This window comes from Gossypium hirsutum, chromosome D09, assembly GCF_007990345.1.
Source record: "Gossypium hirsutum isolate 1008001.06 chromosome D09, Gossypium_hirsutum_v2.1, whole genome shotgun sequence".
Taxonomy (NCBI): Eukaryota; Viridiplantae; Streptophyta; class Magnoliopsida; order Malvales; family Malvaceae; genus Gossypium; species Gossypium hirsutum.
This window is the reverse complement of record NC_053445.1, coordinates 45,637,583-45,655,294: the sequence shown is the minus strand read 5'-3', so window position 1 is coordinate 45,655,294 and position 17,712 is coordinate 45,637,583. Positions and strand designations below refer to the sequence as shown.

At 32.1% G+C, this 17,712-nt stretch overlaps 2 protein-coding genes and 1 long non-coding RNA gene across 4 annotated transcripts; 1 reads left to right on the top strand and 2 right to left on the bottom strand.

The window, feature by feature from the left end:
• Nucleotides 1-10,658: 10,658 nt before the first annotated feature.
• On the bottom strand, nt 10,659-13,320 carry LOC107891065 (laccase-17). Its single transcript, XM_016815719.2, has 6 exons — nt 13,116-13,320; nt 12,877-13,028; nt 12,535-12,779; nt 12,312-12,440; nt 11,250-12,215; nt 10,659-11,161 (listed from the first exon to the last, which is right to left on the bottom strand). The coding sequence occupies exons 1-6, from the start codon at nt 13,242-13,244 to the stop codon at nt 11,031-11,033; spliced, it is 1,752 nt and encodes a 583-aa protein (XP_016671208.1). The 5' UTR covers nt 13,245-13,320; the 3' UTR covers nt 10,659-11,030.
• A 1,933-nt stretch (nt 13,321-15,253) lies between these two features.
• On the bottom strand, nt 15,254-17,064 carry LOC107891066 (aspartic proteinase PCS1). 2 transcript variants are annotated; one of them, XM_041100928.1, is made up of 2 exons: nt 15,449-17,064; nt 15,254-15,388 (listed from the first exon to the last, which is right to left on the bottom strand). In XM_041100928.1, the coding sequence occupies exon 1, from the start codon at nt 16,805-16,807 to the stop codon at nt 15,476-15,478; it is 1,332 nt and encodes a 443-aa protein (XP_040956862.1). In that variant the 5' UTR covers nt 16,808-17,064; the 3' UTR covers nt 15,254-15,388; nt 15,449-15,475. The 2 variants fall into 2 exon arrangements, with proteins under 2 accessions (XP_040956862.1, XP_040956863.1); XM_041100929.1 differs by having other exon boundaries at nt 15,254-15,392; nt 15,453-17,064.
• On the top strand, nt 16,854-17,455 carry LOC121220945 (uncharacterized). The gene is made up of 2 exons (XR_005918218.1): nt 16,854-16,973; nt 17,063-17,455. It is a non-coding gene; the product is annotated as an uncharacterized lncRNA (long non-coding RNA).
• The last annotated feature ends 257 nt before the right edge of the window (nt 17,456-17,712 follow it).

Here is a 17,712-nt window from a genome sequence, read left to right as displayed (position 1 = left end):
CTTACCAGGCTAAATTGCAAAAATAGCAAAATTCAAGGACATTTTGGAAAATTTCTATTTTTCTCGAATTTCCACCCAATCTTGATCTAAATTAATATTTTATTCAATTTACTAATTTAAATAATAAAATAATTCATTTCATGCAATTTGGTCACTTTTTGATATTTTTACAAATTTACCCTCAAAGTTTCACATTTGTTCAATTTAGTCCCTGAATCTAAAACATGTAAATTGGTCATTTTTAATGAAAACTCATACTAGTTGAATAATCATATATTTTCCTCATTCTCCTCTCCATTCCATATCCTTAATATATATAACATGCTTATATGTAACATTATCTATAATTTCACTATTTATTTATATATTCATTCAAAGCTGTCCACTTGAGTCATAGTCACTAAATTATTTATATCTTGAGCTACAGAACTCCAAATTGAGATCCGTTAATTTTCTCTGAAACTAGACTCACATATCTTCTTACCATAAAATTTTCAGAATTTTTTGTTTAGCCAATAAGTACAGTTTATTCTTTAAATTCACCTTTGTTATGCTGTCTAACAGTTCCGACCATTCTTCACTAAAACTTAATTATCTCCTTGTACAAAATTCGGATGATATCCCATAATTATTTTTGTACAATTTTTTTATGATTTTCCAAATTCAGAACAAGGGAACCCAAAATCATTCTGACCTTGTCTCACAAAATCTATTATATCTCATGATTTACAATTCCATTACTTACATCGTTTCTTCTATGAGAAACTAGACTCAGTAAGCTTTAATTCCATATTTTGTTCATCCTCTAATTTCAATTCCACAATTTATGATGATTTTTCAAAGTTAACCTACTACTGCTGTCCAAAACTGTTTTAGTGCAAAATGTTGATTACTAGGTGTATAACTTCCTTATTCCCTTTCTCTGTAATATTTCCCATCACTTTCATTTATTTCTCTTCACTAATATATCGAGAACATAAGACTTTATATAAGAAAACTCTACTATAACATCTTTTCCATGCTATTTCAATAATATCAAACTTAAAAATATATTGAAATCTGAATGTTCTTACCTTGTCCTATTGATTTCAATCTTTAACTTGATTTTCTCTCTCCTCCAACTTCAATTTCTTGAATCCAACTTGATATTCTAGCTCCCTACAGTCTCCTTGTTATCTTTCTCTCTAGAAATTCTTTTGATTTCTAGGTGAAAATGGTAAGTTTTTTGGAGGAAAGACCAAATTGTAAAGAAAGCAAAACTTTCCTTATTTCTCTCTTCTCCTCACGATGGATGCATGGAAATGATGGGTTGGTTGCTTTTCATCTTTCTTTCCACATATATATACTAAATAAATTAATAATAAAATAATAAAATATCATTTAAAAATCAAAATTAAAATATTAATAAACTAATATTTATTTAATTAATTAATCTAAAATATCACCAACATCATCATTGCCTTCTAGATTTCTTTCTCTTCTAATTGACCATTTTTCCCTTTATGTTCTTTTAAAATTCTATCATTGAGTCATCACTTAATTTGGTAAAATTATGATTTAGTCCCTCAAAATTCTTCACCTTTTCAATTTGGTCCTAATTCATCCATTTTCCTTGGTTTCTAGATTATTCTACCCTTAAAATATTTGCACTATTGTTCCTTCAAATTTTTCATATTTACACTTTAACCCCTTAAATTTTGAGTATTTACTCTTGGGCCACAAAAATTTTCTCACTTTTGCGATTTAATCCTTGCTCGAATTAATATGTCATAATATACTTCTCAATGTTGACATAACTCAATATTACCCTTTTTATCACTTTATTTCCTTATTTTACTATATCAGGAATATTATCTTACTTTTTTACTATAGTAATTGTTTTTTTTTGGGTATTACATTGAGTCATCACTTAATTTGGTAAAATTGTGATTTAGTCCCTCAAATTTCTCTAGCTTTTCAATTTGGTCCTAATTCATCAATTTTCTTTAGTTTATAGATTATTCCACCCTTAAAATATTTACATTATTGGTCCTTCAACTTTTTTATATTTACACTTTAATTTGAGTATTTACTCTTGGGTAACAAAACTTTTCTCACTTTTGCAATTTAATCCTTTCTTGAATTAATATGTCATAATATACTTCTCAATGTTGTCATAACTCAAAATTCTTCTTTTTGTCACTTTATTTCCTTACTATATCAAAGATAATATCTTACTATAAAAATTTTCGGGGTATTACAGAACATATGACCACAATTTCATATAACGAGCATATGTAACACAACGTTCATTTGTATACATTAATTTCATTCATTGTCATATATTTCACATATTGTCATTTTAAACATACTCACCTTTCAATTTTTGAATAACATATACACTTCATATGTACCTGGATCGGATATACTTTCACATAGTTATCCATTTATCGATATTGCCCTTTCGATAATTCAGAATCAATAAAGATACTCGGATTGCTCGGAAAGCTCATACAACGCCATATCCCAGATATGGTCTTACATGTTATCACATATCGATGCCACTATCCTAGACAGGGTCTTATACGAAATCATATACGATGTCGATGTCCCAGACATGGTCTTACACGTAAATCACAAATTGATACCAACGTCCCAGACGTGGTCTTACACGATAACACATCTCGGGATCCTATGTCATGACATATGTATCCTATACTATTCCTATAGTTCGTACGGGGCTTTCGGACGTCATAATTCAATCAATTCCAGCTCGAAACACGTCATTCCTTGCTCAATTCAATTCGGCAATATGTATATAAATACAATTCAATTCGATAATATATAAAACATATACATTTGAATTCGAGAACATTTATTCACTTATGAACTTACCTCGTACGGACACGAATAGGCCAGAACGACTATTCAATAACTTTCGACTTCCCCCGATCCAATTCCGATTTATTCCTTTCTTGATCTAAATTAATACAAGATTTACTTATTTAATCACTAATTCACTCAATTTAACACAATTTACACATTAGGGCAATTTTACACTTTTGCCCTTATACTTTCACATTTTTGCAATTTAGTCATTATCACATAAAATCACAATTTCATAAAATTAAACACAAACCCAAGCTAGCCGAATTTTATTATTGCCATAACAGCCCAAAATTTTCATTTATTCACACTTTTACCACACGATTTATCATTTTTCTCAATTTAGTCCAAAATTAACATTTTTACTCAAAATCACTTTACCAAACATGTAAAACTATCATCAAAATTTCATATTTAATCGTCAAATATCAATTAACACATGTATTCAACAATGAAAACTATCAAAATCTTTAACAGTTACGAAATCGGAGGTACGGGCTAGCTAAATTACGAAGCAACGATCTCAAAAACATAAAAATTATCAAAAAATCAAGCAAAGAACTTACCTTGATCAAAGATACAAGTGCCGAATGCATGAGAGCTCAAAAATAGTGTTTTCTTTCTTTAGAAATTCGGCATTCACCAAAAAGATGGACTAAAGTCATGTTTTGGTTTACCATTATTTATTTAATTACCAAAATGTCAATTAATAAAACATAAATAAAACACTTAATGGTTGTCCATATTTGTCCACTCAATTATTCAATGGTCAAATCACAACATAAGGACCTCACCTTTAATTAACTAAAGCAAATAAGCACTTTAACTTATAGCATGCTACTTTTCAAGTTTACGCGATTAAGTCCTTTTTATTGAATTAACCACTCAAACGATAAAATTTATTTATGAAATTTTCACACGAACATTCTATCATACTGTAAACATTAATAAAATAATAAAATAATTATTTTGACCTCGAATTGTGGTCCCAAAACCACTGTTCCGACTAACCCTAAAATCAGGATGTTACACGCTCTCTCTTTCAGGAGCCACCCATCTCTAGGAATTATCCATCCACCTCGTACTACCATAATAGAACGGGGCTCACAATACACGTCTTGCACCTCTGGCATGTTCTTTCTTATGGAAACCCTCCTATAACGGCTTACCATGTCATGCTAGCGAACAAGAGGACATCCACTATATATACTCCCCCAGACGAGGAAGAACGGATCCTTTTGGCCTCTCCAACAACCTTAGAACACATTCTCCGCTTGACCAGGTGAACTGACCTACTTGTCACCACCATTCCCTCCTCCTTGACCTCCTCTTTGTTGTACACAATATCAACAATTAGCAAAGGTTTCTTGTTGTCTTAAGCTTGTGAAATGTAGTGCTCAGTCGCTAGGATCCATAACTAACTGACATTTCTTTACAAATATCTCTTCCCAACACAAGATGAAACTATTCTTAATTACACTCACTACTTTCATTTTTAGTGTCCTCTGTACCGTACATGACTTGAACCACCACCACAGTTAACGCAATGCCTTGTATAACTTAATTGTTATAGTAAATTTAAATAAGAATTTAATATCACAATTTTTTTACCATGACATATTTTGGATTAATATTTGATACACTAACACCAGATAAATTTATGTGTTATCAATAAACCAGGTGATGGTACATTATTTAAAATTTCTAAAAATAAATTCATTCTATTTTAATTTTATCATAAGACTTAAATATTGTTTGATAAATTAAAAAATTAAGTGCTAAAAATAAATTCATGTTTGATAACCCATTGAAGAAAAAAATAAATTGAAAATTACTATTTCAAAGATTTAATTTTTTAAACAGTTTGGTAATTCATGATATAGAATTTTTTAAATTTAATTTAACTTCTTTTAACGTTATAGTGACCTTTAAATACTTTACCTTTAAAATTTTAATATTCACATTTATCAAATAATTATAATTATATTAAAAGCTTAAATTTAATTAATATACCAAACAATTTTATAATTCAAATTTACTACTAAGTATTGATAAATGCTTAAAATATATTACAAGTCCTTGTACTTTTAGAAAATTCAGAATCTAGTCATTGTAATTTTAGTTCTCAGAACCCATTACTTTTTAGATTTTAAAATTCAAGTCCAACTATTAACACTATTAAAATTATTTTGTTAAATTCAGGTTCATTACAATGTCATTTTTTTAGTTACATGGATACTAAGTGAGTATTTTTTTTAAATGTTACACTAACAAATTAAACAACAAAATTAACAATGATAACCGTTGGACTTGAATTTTGAAATCTGAAAAGTAGAGGAACTAATTTCTTAAAAGTAAAAGTATAAGCACTAAATTCTAAATTTTTGAGGAGTATAGGAACTTATGTCAAATTTTAACCAATTTAAACTTCTTTTTACACAACTCTTAAAACTACTCATAACCCCTTTTAACTCTTACATATAATGACAACAATATCGATGTAAATCGAGTTAAACTCTTACATATAATGACAACAATATCGATGTAAATCGAGTTAAAACTTAGTTAGCACAATTTAAATTATTTAATTAAATTATACATTTGTAAATGACCGGTAGTTGTAGGTTGGAATCCTACTGGAGGAGCAATGCATGAAAAATAAAATTGTATGTTCTTTTTTTATGGATTTAGGGGTTAAAATGGTATTAATAAGAAACTAAAAAATGTTTAACAGATTGAAGCACATTTTAGGCATGCTTCAAATCTAAGCCCATTGTTATTTTTTTTCAGTCGCCAGTGGCCCCATTGACAGCGGGTTCAGTCCACCAATTCATATCCACCGACTCAAATATGATAAACCCTCATCATAAAATCCAAATAAAAATTCTCTCCACCAAAATCTTAGTATAAAAAAGCCCAAAAACGGGCGGTCGACATTCAAAGTAACTAATATTTCCCGCCCAAACGCCGACCCAAGTCAGGCGCCGCCCTATTTGAAAAATGCCCCCCATGAACACATAACGCGGCTCATTGTAAGCCACGTGTAATTTCATTAACTTCCAGTCATCATCCGCCACGTCAACCAAACCAATTCTTGCTTAGCTGTCAACAATCCCCCTCGCGAGATCAAAATTGGCCAATCTTTTTAATTTATTATTTATTTATTTATATATTTCAACAGCTTAAAAAAAACCGCCCACGATTCCACGAACATTCCCCATTTTTTTCCTCTCCCACCAAATTTTCAAACATTCAAAAAGTTATACGAAATTCAATTCCTTATATATATAGCGGTTTCAAGTCTCTAGATTTTTGCTTTTTTAAAAGTTTTTAGAGTAATGGAGAGAGCCGGCTTGATAGAAGAAGGATGTACGACACCGAAGCATCGAATTCCGGAGGCATTCAAATGTCCGCCGCCGCCAAGAAAGAAATCACAAGGCGTAGTAAAGAGGGAGCCACCGAAGAACGGTTACTTCCAGCCGCCTGATCTCGATGCTCTTTTCACTATGCAGCCTAGACGAGAAGCCTTATGGTTCAAACTATATAAAAAAAAAAACTTTTTGCATTATTGGCTTATTTATTTTATTTTTATAAATTCCATCCGTAAATATATGATTTAGGATGATTAGAAACTAGTAGTCTTATCTATTTTCTTCAAATTTCTAATGTAGAAGCATATTAAATTTATTTGTATGAATTTTATTGTCTTTGCTATCGTTTCGGTTTCTATTATGTCATCCAATTTTGTTTTGTTTCCCCTTTCGCTATTTGTTCTTTTTTTTTTCAGTAATTTTATTACTACTTAAATTCTTTTTCCGATTCAATGACGTAACAGACTTACACATTTCTTGTTTAATCTATGGACTTTTTAACCTAAAAAAGCTTATCTTTCTTGTAAGGTGCTAGCAGAATTAGGCCGACTTGTTCCACCCATTTTGATTATGATACTAATCTTGTTAATAATTTTAGCCTACTTTTGAAGCTATAAATTGCTGATTTTTTAAAATTTTTGTCCCATATAAATGCTTACCTTTGAAAATGTTTATATTCCAACTTTTAATTCTTCAATATTAGGGTTGACCTATTATCCAAAGATTTGTTTAGTAGTGAGATGAAATAAAAGAGAAATTGGTGGAAGATATTAGTAACTTCCTGTTGTTCAATTCAAATATTGAGGAATGTGGGAATGAATGATTGGGGGTTGTCAGGGCAATGATTTTCCCGCTCGATACAATAGCTGGCAGAGCTGGAATTTGAAACAAAATGTGAAGTGGTGTCAGTGAGTGAGGATGGGATAAGTTTATGATGTTGGGAATCCAATGCAGCAGGTTTTTGCGTAAAACTTAGCCAACTGCAGCAGCATTCCCACAGCACAGTCACAATTCCCCTTAATTGTAGTTGATGAACATGGTTAATTTTGATGCGGAAATGGTAAGAAAAGAAAAGCTTGCATTTAAGCTTTTATTTGTGATTTTCTTTTCTATCATATTTTCAAACACAAGGGTTTTATCATTTTTCAGATTCCCTTGAAGTTAGCTTTTAGAAATATAATCATCTTTACCTCTCACATCAATTTTATGAGTTTCTTGTTCATTCTTATTCAATCACGATAGGAGTAAAATAACAAAAGTTAACTGATTATTCAAAACAATCTGATTTAAGATTTATTTGGGTTTAAAAGACGCTTTAGTGCGATATGTTTCGAAAGCTTTATATTTCAAATGTCATACCAATCCTTTTGGACTGCATGTTTTCAATTTGGAGATTGTAACGGGAAGGAGGAGACCAATTTTTGCTTGCTTGCTCTCGGCTCAATTTTTTATACCTTTCGTTTCGGATCTCGTCTTAAATCCCATTTTATTTAGAAATTCAATACTCGTACCCATCCTTTGTTAAATTATTCTTTTTTAAATCTTTGGCTTTCACCGATTTCTACCCAAAATATTAAATAAATTTTGTATTATATTAATTTTTATAAAGACTGAATTATAAAAATAAAAAATATATTTCAACTAAAATAAACAAAAAATAGTTAATTTTTTTATAGAATCTAATAAAAGTTTAAAAGTTAATTATAAAATTAGAAGAGAGATATTTTGGTAATTTTCTTACCAAGACTATATGAGTTTGATCCTGTGTTTGTGTGAATTGAACTGAATCAACCAGCTAGATTAGGAATCAATCAATGTATTGATTTAGTGAGAGATATAAAGTTGGTTGGCCCATGAATCAATATAGATATGTTTAATGAGACTAAAAAATGAATTGAATCAATTTTTTATTTTTTTATATTTTGAAATTTTTAATTCCAAAAAAATTGATTTGATAAAAATTCAATCCCTATCTGATCTCATAATTTGTTAATTAAAAATTTTCATTGTCCCACCTTCCCCTCATATTCGATTTTTTTAAAATGAAAAAGAATCCACTTCTATCGACTTAAAATCCATCGAGTTGGAGTAATTTTGCTGTTAGATCTTAGTTGATTCCATTTTCATCCCACAATCTTCTTTTTACTATTAGGGTAAATTACACTTTTTCTTACTAAATTTTTAGTAAGTTTATATTTGATCACTTCAAAAAATTACAAAATAGTTACTAAACTATTCAAAAATTTTCATTTTAATTATTAGGCTCTTAAAAATGCTATTGCATGACCTTTTTACTTGCTACCTCTACACCAATTAAAAACCCTCCTTTCTCTTCTATTCTACAGTTTAATTTTTTTTTTCATGCAACAACTTCTATTCTACTTCCGACAGTGATCGTCATATTGACTTGGATCTAAGGTATGTTTGTCCACTATTTAATGAGTATTGATTTACTGTACAAGTCATCAAATCGTCGCTTAGAGCTCGCAAACCGGATCTTTTTATTAAAAAAACTTAACAACTCAATGAATTAAATAAAAAATTTCTAATAACTTAGTGACCATTTCATAATTTTTTAAAATTAAGTGATCAAAATATAAACTTATTAATAATTTAGTATTCTTGAATGTAATTTACTCTTAAAATTATTAAAGCTTTTTTTACCGAATAGAGCTTTACAACAAGAGTTGGTTTTTCTTACCATATATTCCAAGAATTACTTTTTAATTTCCTTTTTCTTATTCAATAGTAATCTTTTCTACGGATTAAATAAAAGGTTTATAACTACCCTTTTTAATAGTGTCATCTGCCCATCACATATTAATATTTTTTTTCCTCTCCTTTTATTTGGCTTATACTACATATTCACTTTTTACATTTTTTATTTAAAATTTTTAAATACCTTTCTTGATTTAATTCATAATATTATTATCATATTTCGAGATATATTTATTTCAGTTTTTATTTTTTAAATTAAAAGTTCTAAAATTATTCATTATTTTAATTTTTTATTTGTTTTGATTTAGAGGCTTTCAACATTTTCCATTTAATATAATAAATAAAAAGCTTAAATATACGGCCTTTTCCACTTAAATACTTAATTTTCTGTTCTTTTTTTTTTATCAAAAATGGTATTTGCACTATCGATCCTTCTGTTACATGTCGTTTAAAAAACTTCCTGAACTAATCAAAATTTGATACGTGGCATATTTTAATTATATTTTAAAATTATAAAATTTTGAAATAAAAGAAATAAAAATAGGAAATAGAAAAATTAATAATAATTACAATTACCGTAATTAAATTTACCCCATACTCAAAAAGATTACTCATTCTCGTTCCTTACTGTTTCAATTCTCATCAGATATCGTGTACCAAAAAGAAAAATTGTAATCAGATATCAAACAATCCATCGGCTTCCATGGTTTAATCATCCAATTGAAAATATAAATCCTTTGGTTGTTCTTTGTTCTTCTTTTTCAATTTTGTTTCTTGAAACCCTAAGTGTTTCAAATAGTTTATTCGTCTTGCTTAATCAATTTGAGAAACCCTATAATCCCAAATCGATGGAAAAAATGATTTCCTCCACCAGAGATACTTTCTATTTTACACAAGAGATACATAAATAGGAGAAATGGCTTCCTCCCCAGAGATACCTTGAGAATAAATAAGAAGAAGAAAAAAATACTTTTTTTTTTGTTTAACCAGATTTCAGTCTACAGTAACAATAAATAAGCTTTAAATCAATTTGACTTGAGCTTCCAGTCGGTATTCTCTTCAGCTCCAACTTTGTTCTCACTGCACATACCTCAAATCCTGTGAGTTGATACAAAGATAATATGAAACACCTAAACCCTAGGTTGAAGAAAGAAGAGAAAAAAATGTCGTGAGAACAAATGGGATGGGATGGGATGGGATGAGATAGACATTTAATTGTTACTGAGATTAAATTATCTTTTAAATAATTTAATTTTAATTTTATAATATGTATTTTAATAATTTTTTATTTTCTTAATATATATATTTATTGCTATTGGTTTAGGTAATTTAGGTATAAAATAAATTTAGGTACCTAAATGGAAAAAATGATATAGTTTAAGGCTATTTTTTATTTAAATTTAAATAAAATTTCATAATTATAATCAAAATATTTAAATAAGTACATAAAATAATGTACCTATATTATAGTAAATTTATTATTTTCATTTATTTATTTAATTTTCCATTAGTTATAAGTTTTACTATATACAAATATTATTTTTATTTTTATTATGATTTACCTAATGAATTAAACGTAAACCAATTATGATCTTGATTTTTAACAGTAACCCAATAGATAGGTTTCTCTCTTTTTTGAGTTTGTGTGTTAATACGCGTACATATGTATGTACATTTTTCCATCGTGTATCCAGGACTTAGACATGAAAACAGGCAGAAATAGCCACTATATATAACCATATACTAAAGCAAAACTCGGTAATGATTATGGAAATCTGGACAAGTTAATAAGAAAAAGAAAAATTGTATTTGTAGAAAATCTATATAATGTATATAGATCCTTTCAGACATCATTAGTTGTGATGGTAGTGCATTACACAGCCTGATAATCTATACCAAAATCTGCACCAGTTCTTGTTCTGGCGTTGTATATATGGAACCCGAAAACAGTGAAGATCTGGGGGACCTAACAAGTGCTATATCGTTTCGTATATAAAGTGCATAGGAAAGGAAATAAGAGAATATAGTGGAAAATTGTATCGTAACATGGTAAAGACGACAACGATGGGTGGGGTTTCAGCATTTAGGAAGATCGGCAGGCGGAGGTGGTAGCTTCTGTTTGCGCCCTTTTCCGTCGTTGACCACCCAAGCCATCTTCAAGCCCCAGCTTGTGTGTACTTCCAAATGGCAGTGCATAAACCAAACGCCTATTCATGCACCATTTAACATTCTAAGTTGATACAAAAGAATTGCAAATCATTAATTGAAAGAAATGCAGAGTTATAATTAACTCACCTGGGTTGTCTGCAAGGAACCGAATGGCAACCCACCCACCAGCTGGTACACCTACCGTGTTCCTCTCCGCAGGGTCGACGAGATTGAACTTGGCCGGATCCTTTTTAGGATCAAAGTTTCCAACACCTTGACCCAAAACAAAGAAGTTGAAGCCATGAAGATGTAAAGGGTGGCTTTCTGCACCAAGGATGCTAGTATCCTGCATCACCAACTCCACGCTAATGTTAAAAGGTAGCGCTACCAACTTGGTGCCACTGCTCAACATTATGTTTTTGGGTGGTGTGCCTGTGTAGTTGAACTTGAAAGGTGGGTTAGTTGGGAAGTTTGTGGTGTAAACACCCTTTGATTTATTAAAGAAGTGAGCTTGGAGAAGAGCAATATTTGGTTGCACAAATGAGACATTGTTAACTGCTGCTGCTGGCCTGGTGTTGTTGGGTCCTTGGCATGTTTGGTTCTTTGAGCAAGGGAGTATCCCTAGCCCCACTGTGAAGAAGAACCGTCTATCAACACTTTTCGGGACCTTTGCCGGGAATTTAGCAGTGGCAAGACTGCGGAATTTACGCTGGAACTTCATAGCATAGCTGGAGTCATTGAATTGTGGAAGTTTTGCTTTTAGCAGTGGCAAGTTCTTGTGATTAGATTTTGAGGCTGAAGCAGATTTCTCATATTCCAGAATTCCAATTGTAGTGGTATTATCGAAAGTGGCAGGGCCTGTGGCATAAGGCCTAGCTGACATTGCAAACTTGGCACTTGGGGTCTTGGATTTGGCCCTCAGAAGGACATTAGTGGTCTGCCCTGGAGTGATAAGCACAATATCCGTTTTGAAGGGTTTGACGTACACTGCATCGGCTTCTACAACTGTAAGGGTGTGGTTTGCGACTCTGAAAAACAGCTCGTCGTTGAGTGCAGCATTGACGAGACGGAGAAGATAATTTTTACCGGCCTTCACCTTAAGCTTGAATGTATCTGTATAAGTTTCGTTTACATGATTTTAGTATGTCACTAAATTGGAACCTTTCCAATAGAAATTGACAATGTTGTGAATGCATGATGATGAGGTACCTTTAGCTGAGCAGTTGTAAGAAGGCCCCGGAAGACCGTTAATGGTGAAGGCATCCGAGATATTTGGTGCTCCTCCGGTTGCCATTGCCTGGTTGATAATTGTTTCGGTATCAGCTTTCCACCACTCCCCTGCAATTCGAGGCAAAAACTCAAACAAATCAATTAGAGATGCAATAAAATTATTACTGTTATAGTGGCTGATATGAGAAATCGTGTCGGTTACCGAAAACAATGGGAACTTCTTTGTAGGGGTGGGGAAATGGATAAGAGGCATGCTTTTTGGGGAGGATGACAATAGGCCCATAAAGAGTAGCTCTTAGCCAAGAGATGTGAGCATGCCAAAATAAGGTCCCTCTTTGGCCGGTAAGAGTGAAATTGTATACATAGGATTGCCCTGTCTGAATCGGACACTGTGTGACATAGGCAGGTCCATCAGCCCATCCACTCCGTATCTGCCGGATTCCATGCCTAGTTTCACAAACGAACCGCCAACATTTTTACACTAAAATGCTAACCATTGATAAATGAAGGAAATCAGTAGGATTAGGGAACTCAAATTTCATACCAGTGAATTGTGACATTGTATTTAACATGGTTAACCACCTTGATCAAAAGGCGATCACCTTCCCGTGCTATTATCCGAGGCCCCGGGAATTGGCCATTTACTGTCACAATGTTCTTCGTTTGGCACAACCTTGTCACACTTTGCATCTTAATCTGCAAACACATAGTAGAAATGTTAGGCTAAGCTATAACCAAACTTAAAATTGCAGTATCAGAAAAGGGTAAACAAAAATTACTTACATCAAACTTGTAGTGCCTGGTAATGCCTGCATGTTTTGCAAATGCCAAATCAGATAATAACCAGACGACAGACAATGCTAGGAACAAAGCCCTGAAAATGTCGGATGATGTAAGAACAAGTGAAACCATGGTGTGTTTTCTGTTTTCTTTAGCAATATATTTTGTGAGATATGTAGCCAAAAATGTTTGGATGCCGAGAAAAAAAGAAGGAATCAATCAGTTTATATAGTGGGAGAGGACTGACTAGTTTGTTAATTAGGTAACTAAGTTTCAGATAATCCCCTGTTAGCTTCTAGACAAGTTTGCATCTTAAGCAGCAACTTACATGTCTGGTCCGAAAGGCTGCTGGTGAATCACTTTAGAGTGAGGTCCAAGCCAATGAACAATTTCTCTAATGTATTCCTCATCTTAAAGTTCCAAAAATTAAGAAAAATTTTGGAGCTGACATGAGGTTGATGAACCATAAAATGATTTTGGGTGTGGGATGATTGTTTTGTTTTATTTTTAATATTTAAGCCAAAATTATTTGAGTATAAATAAAAAAAACTTAATTGTACTGTTAAAAATAGAAAAAAAAGGGGAAGGATTTGATTAAGCTGTGGGGGGGGGGGTTATTGTGGGCATGGTTGCTTGGTAGCCTTCAATCTCCAACCATTAATGCTTGTTAATGAAGCCAAAACAGAAAGAAATTGTATTATCTTTGTTAGCTGTCGGTTGTTCCAAACTGTTTAATCTCTAAGTTCCTTAACAAATTCTGATTGCAACATCACTTTCACTGCCCCTTTCTCTCAATTCATCTAAATTTTGGTTGCCTTCATTGATGACTACATTTTAGATTTGAAAACTAAGTGGGAATAAACTATAGATTATGAGAATTAAATTAAGTGTTTTAAATAAGAATATCTTTTAAAAGAAATTGATATATTAACATCTAATTTTTTAAAAATTGATCGATAGAATTAATGGATGAAACTCGAAATTGTAATTCCAATATTTTTGGATATTTGAATTAAAAACTTAACCGGTGTTAATAGAATTATGAGAATGTAAAACTATCGGTTAGAATATCTAATATGTTATATTATCTTATTTAGTTCATCTAGCTCCAATACAAGTGTTTGGTTAATAGAATTTAAGATCACCTAAAAACAAAGTATACTAAATTGTTGTTGTTATAAAATTTATTAGGCTAAATTATAATAATTATTAATATATAAAGTAAATGTAATAATTTTAATTTTAAGGAATGAAATCTACTATTCTACTGTTAATAAAAAAGAAATATTTATTTTTAATTAGATTTAAATTTTATTTGAAAAAATTAAATAAAAAATAAATTAATCTAAAATTTAAGATTATAGGTAGTATTGAGATTAGAATCTATATTCTAACATTTTAATTATAAAATAATCAAAATATTAAGAATTCAAACAATGTTAGATATAAAATGGGATAAATTCCAAAAGAATATGTAAACTATGGTTTAATGTGCAATTACATATATGAATTTTGATTTTGTGTAGTTTTGTACATGAAATTTTAATTTGATCAAAATTTTGAAATTATTAGCACAATTATTGATATAACAACATTTTATGTTTATATATTGCATTCATGAATAATTATATTTATCCAATATAAAAATAAATTGATGTATTTATTTATTTTTTTAATGTGCATGCTAAATCAAAAATAAAATTTCAAGTATACATTTGAGTTTCGAGTGTATAATTACACCAAATTAGAATTAATGTATACAATTATACATTAAATTAAAGTTCATATCTAATTTTGAGATTTATCCCATATAAATTATGGTTAAAACGTAATATTCAACCTAAAAATGATATAAATTATTTGTTTTTTCTTATAGAAAAACTCGATTATAAATAGCGTTTTTAACTGCAACATTTGGGCCAATTAGACCGTGCCTATCAATCCATTTTGAGCCACTACAGGTAGAACACAAACCAGCATATTGGGCTAGCCTTTCTTTGTTAGTGTCACACTTTATAAACTTGTCCCATGATCTCCTTTCTACATGGTCAATGTTACTGGTTTAATGGCAGCAACCCTGGACGTGACTCTATTTAGTCTGTTTCATTTACTTTGTAATTGGGATTTGGAAACAGCAACAATGAAAACAAATAGAATTGCACTTTATAATAAACCTGTGAAATTTTGAGGTCATAAACATAAAAATCCGTTGTACAAATTGGAAGAAATTATGCCTTCCCATCTCTCTCACTCCCCCTTCATCAAATTGGTTGCAGCCGTCTGATCAAGTTGATCATCACATGGCTAATGTTTTAACCCTTTGGAATTAAAAAGCACCGTGTGTATTATTGTTGTTCCTTTCCCTAGAGGCCCACACCAAATCTCTGCCTCGCCAAATCACACCGTACTTGAGCCAATCCGATCCTTGATTTCTCAAGATCAAATTCCATCCACATGTTTTGTTGATGATGATGCCCAATCACATAAGCCTCCACACCCAACAGATCAGAATTCCCAAAACTCAGGCACCACACCGAATCATTCCCTCTTCTTTCACCCGGAACCCTATACAAAACCCGATCACCCGACACCACCATTTCCGCCCCGGTAAATACCAAACTCACCGACGGCAAATTTGGTAGCCGGGTTTTACCCAGTGGTACCCGGTAACACAAATCCATTGCTCCTTGGAACACAAAATTCGGATCCTCCAAAACCCTTAAAACCCCAGCCGTTTGATTCAAAAACTCTCTTCTTAAAATGTTATAAACGGGTCCCAGTAAGAAACTGAATTGGGTACCCGAGTCAACCATGGTTTGACCTGCTCCAGTATGATCCGGAACTAGAACCGATTTCGGAATCGGTAATAACTTACCCGATACTTTGATCCCTTGCAGCTGAACCGTGTAAGCCACCCGATCAAAATACGGCAACGGTCGGGAAATTTGGACCAACGGCGTGTAGTTCAACGGTGTAAGCCACGTGACATTGGAGTCACCGAGTAAGAGGAGACCCGAGAAATCGGAACCCGAGATGCAATACGAGAATTTGGGGAATCCCATTTGGGAAACAAAAGAGAGGGACCCACGGTTCATGCCCATTAACCCGGTGGTTTTGGAGTCTTCGTCGGCGTTAGAGCTGAAAATGGAGTCCATGCAACCGAAAACAAGGCCCGAGATATTGCCAGATGACCCGAGATGGAAAGTATCGGAGGCGAGATTTCCATCGGAAGAGGAAGCGTCGGCGTAGGAAAGAGTTGCGTGGCAAAGGTTGTCGGAGTCGCATGAAGGTGGGATTGGAAAATCTTGGGTTTTGTTTACGCACGTCGGAGAAAAACAAGGGATTGGTTTGTACGAGGTTGATTGATTCGGGTTGAATATTGTCGGGTCTGGTTGGTTGTTTCGGGTTGTTTGGTTGCAATGGACCCAAGAGAGCTCGCTTCCGGTGTCAAGAACCATGGAAACATTTTGCGGTGGAGTTCCTACTGTTAATGAGACAATGAGGCTAACGTTGTGCTGAAACTGAAGCTTGCTCGGAGATCTTAGGATTTGAGTTTTAAGGGGGAAAATGAAGGGTGCTGGTGAAGAAGAAAAACAAGAGCGAATCTGAATAAGAAGAAAAAACAAGAAAATTCGAAGGTATAGGGTTTTGAGAAATGGGTTAGACTTAGAATTGGAGATGATGTAAGATTTCATGATGTTTTTATTTTAGTGTCTTTTGACTGACGGCTTTGCTCTTCAAATGTCAGGAATGGAACATTTAAGTAAAGGTTTTGGAAGTTGTAAAGTATAATTAGATGAAAATGAAGATAGAAAGATGTGTTTTTTGGTGACAAAGAAACTGGTTTTCTTGGAAGATAGGGTAAGGAATCTATTTTGAGTGCAGTGAAATATTTCAAACATGGAACTCTGGTATGAAAATAAGAAGCTTCTTCTTTCTTTTTCTGTCAGTTAGCTTCAGAAAGAATATCTTGAGGCTGGCTGAGATATGCAAACTAGAGATTACATGGTGGAGTGGAGTGGGCGAGATGGTGCCGTTCGGAATGTTTTCGACCCGACACTGCGTAACATTTCCTGTTTTGTTTGTTGATGTGTTGGCCCGCCATGAATTCCCAAAATTTTCCTTTTTTTTCTTTTTTCTTTTTCCAGTATTTGATCAAGACTGATCATCCCCTTTTATTTTTGAGATATTAAACCATATTGTCTGTATTTAAAATTCTTTTAATCACATTCGTCTAGTCACTAATGTCTCATGTACTGTAGACTAAAATTTTTATTACTTTTTAAGTCTTTAATTACAAGGTAAATTTCCCTTTATTTGAATCGTGCATTCTGATTAAAGCACCTGATTTCTTGTCATTCCTTCATTCCTTTGTTATTCTTAGTCTCGAATTGGTGCTTTTGCTCTCCATTTCCCCGATCAAACTTGCTTACCTGACATTGACACTGGTAATATTCCTTTTTTATATAGAAATAAAAAATATAGAATTTTTCTGACAAATATTCAAGTGTATTTATAAAATAACCAGAAACATTCAAGTGTATTTATGATACATATAGATGTATATGAAAATTATTTATTTATTTTTTTAAAATTTTGA

Coding starts and splice junctions, on each gene's coding strand:
- LOC107891065 (XM_016815719.2), bottom strand. CDS start 13,244: ATGGTTTCACTTGTTCTTACATCATCCGACATTTTCAGGGCTTTGTTC. Junction 12,441..12,534: donor AGAAGTTCCCATTGTTTTCG/GTAACCGACACG, acceptor CTCGAATTGCAG/GGGAGTGGTGGAAAGCTGAT. Junction 11,162..11,249: donor GTTCCTTGCAGACAACCCAG/GTGAGTTAATTA, acceptor GTGCATGAATAG/GCGTTTGGTTTATGCACTGC.
- LOC107891066 (XM_041100928.1), bottom strand. CDS start 16,807: ATGAAATCTTACATCATCTCCAATTCTAAGTCTAACCCATTTCTCAAA.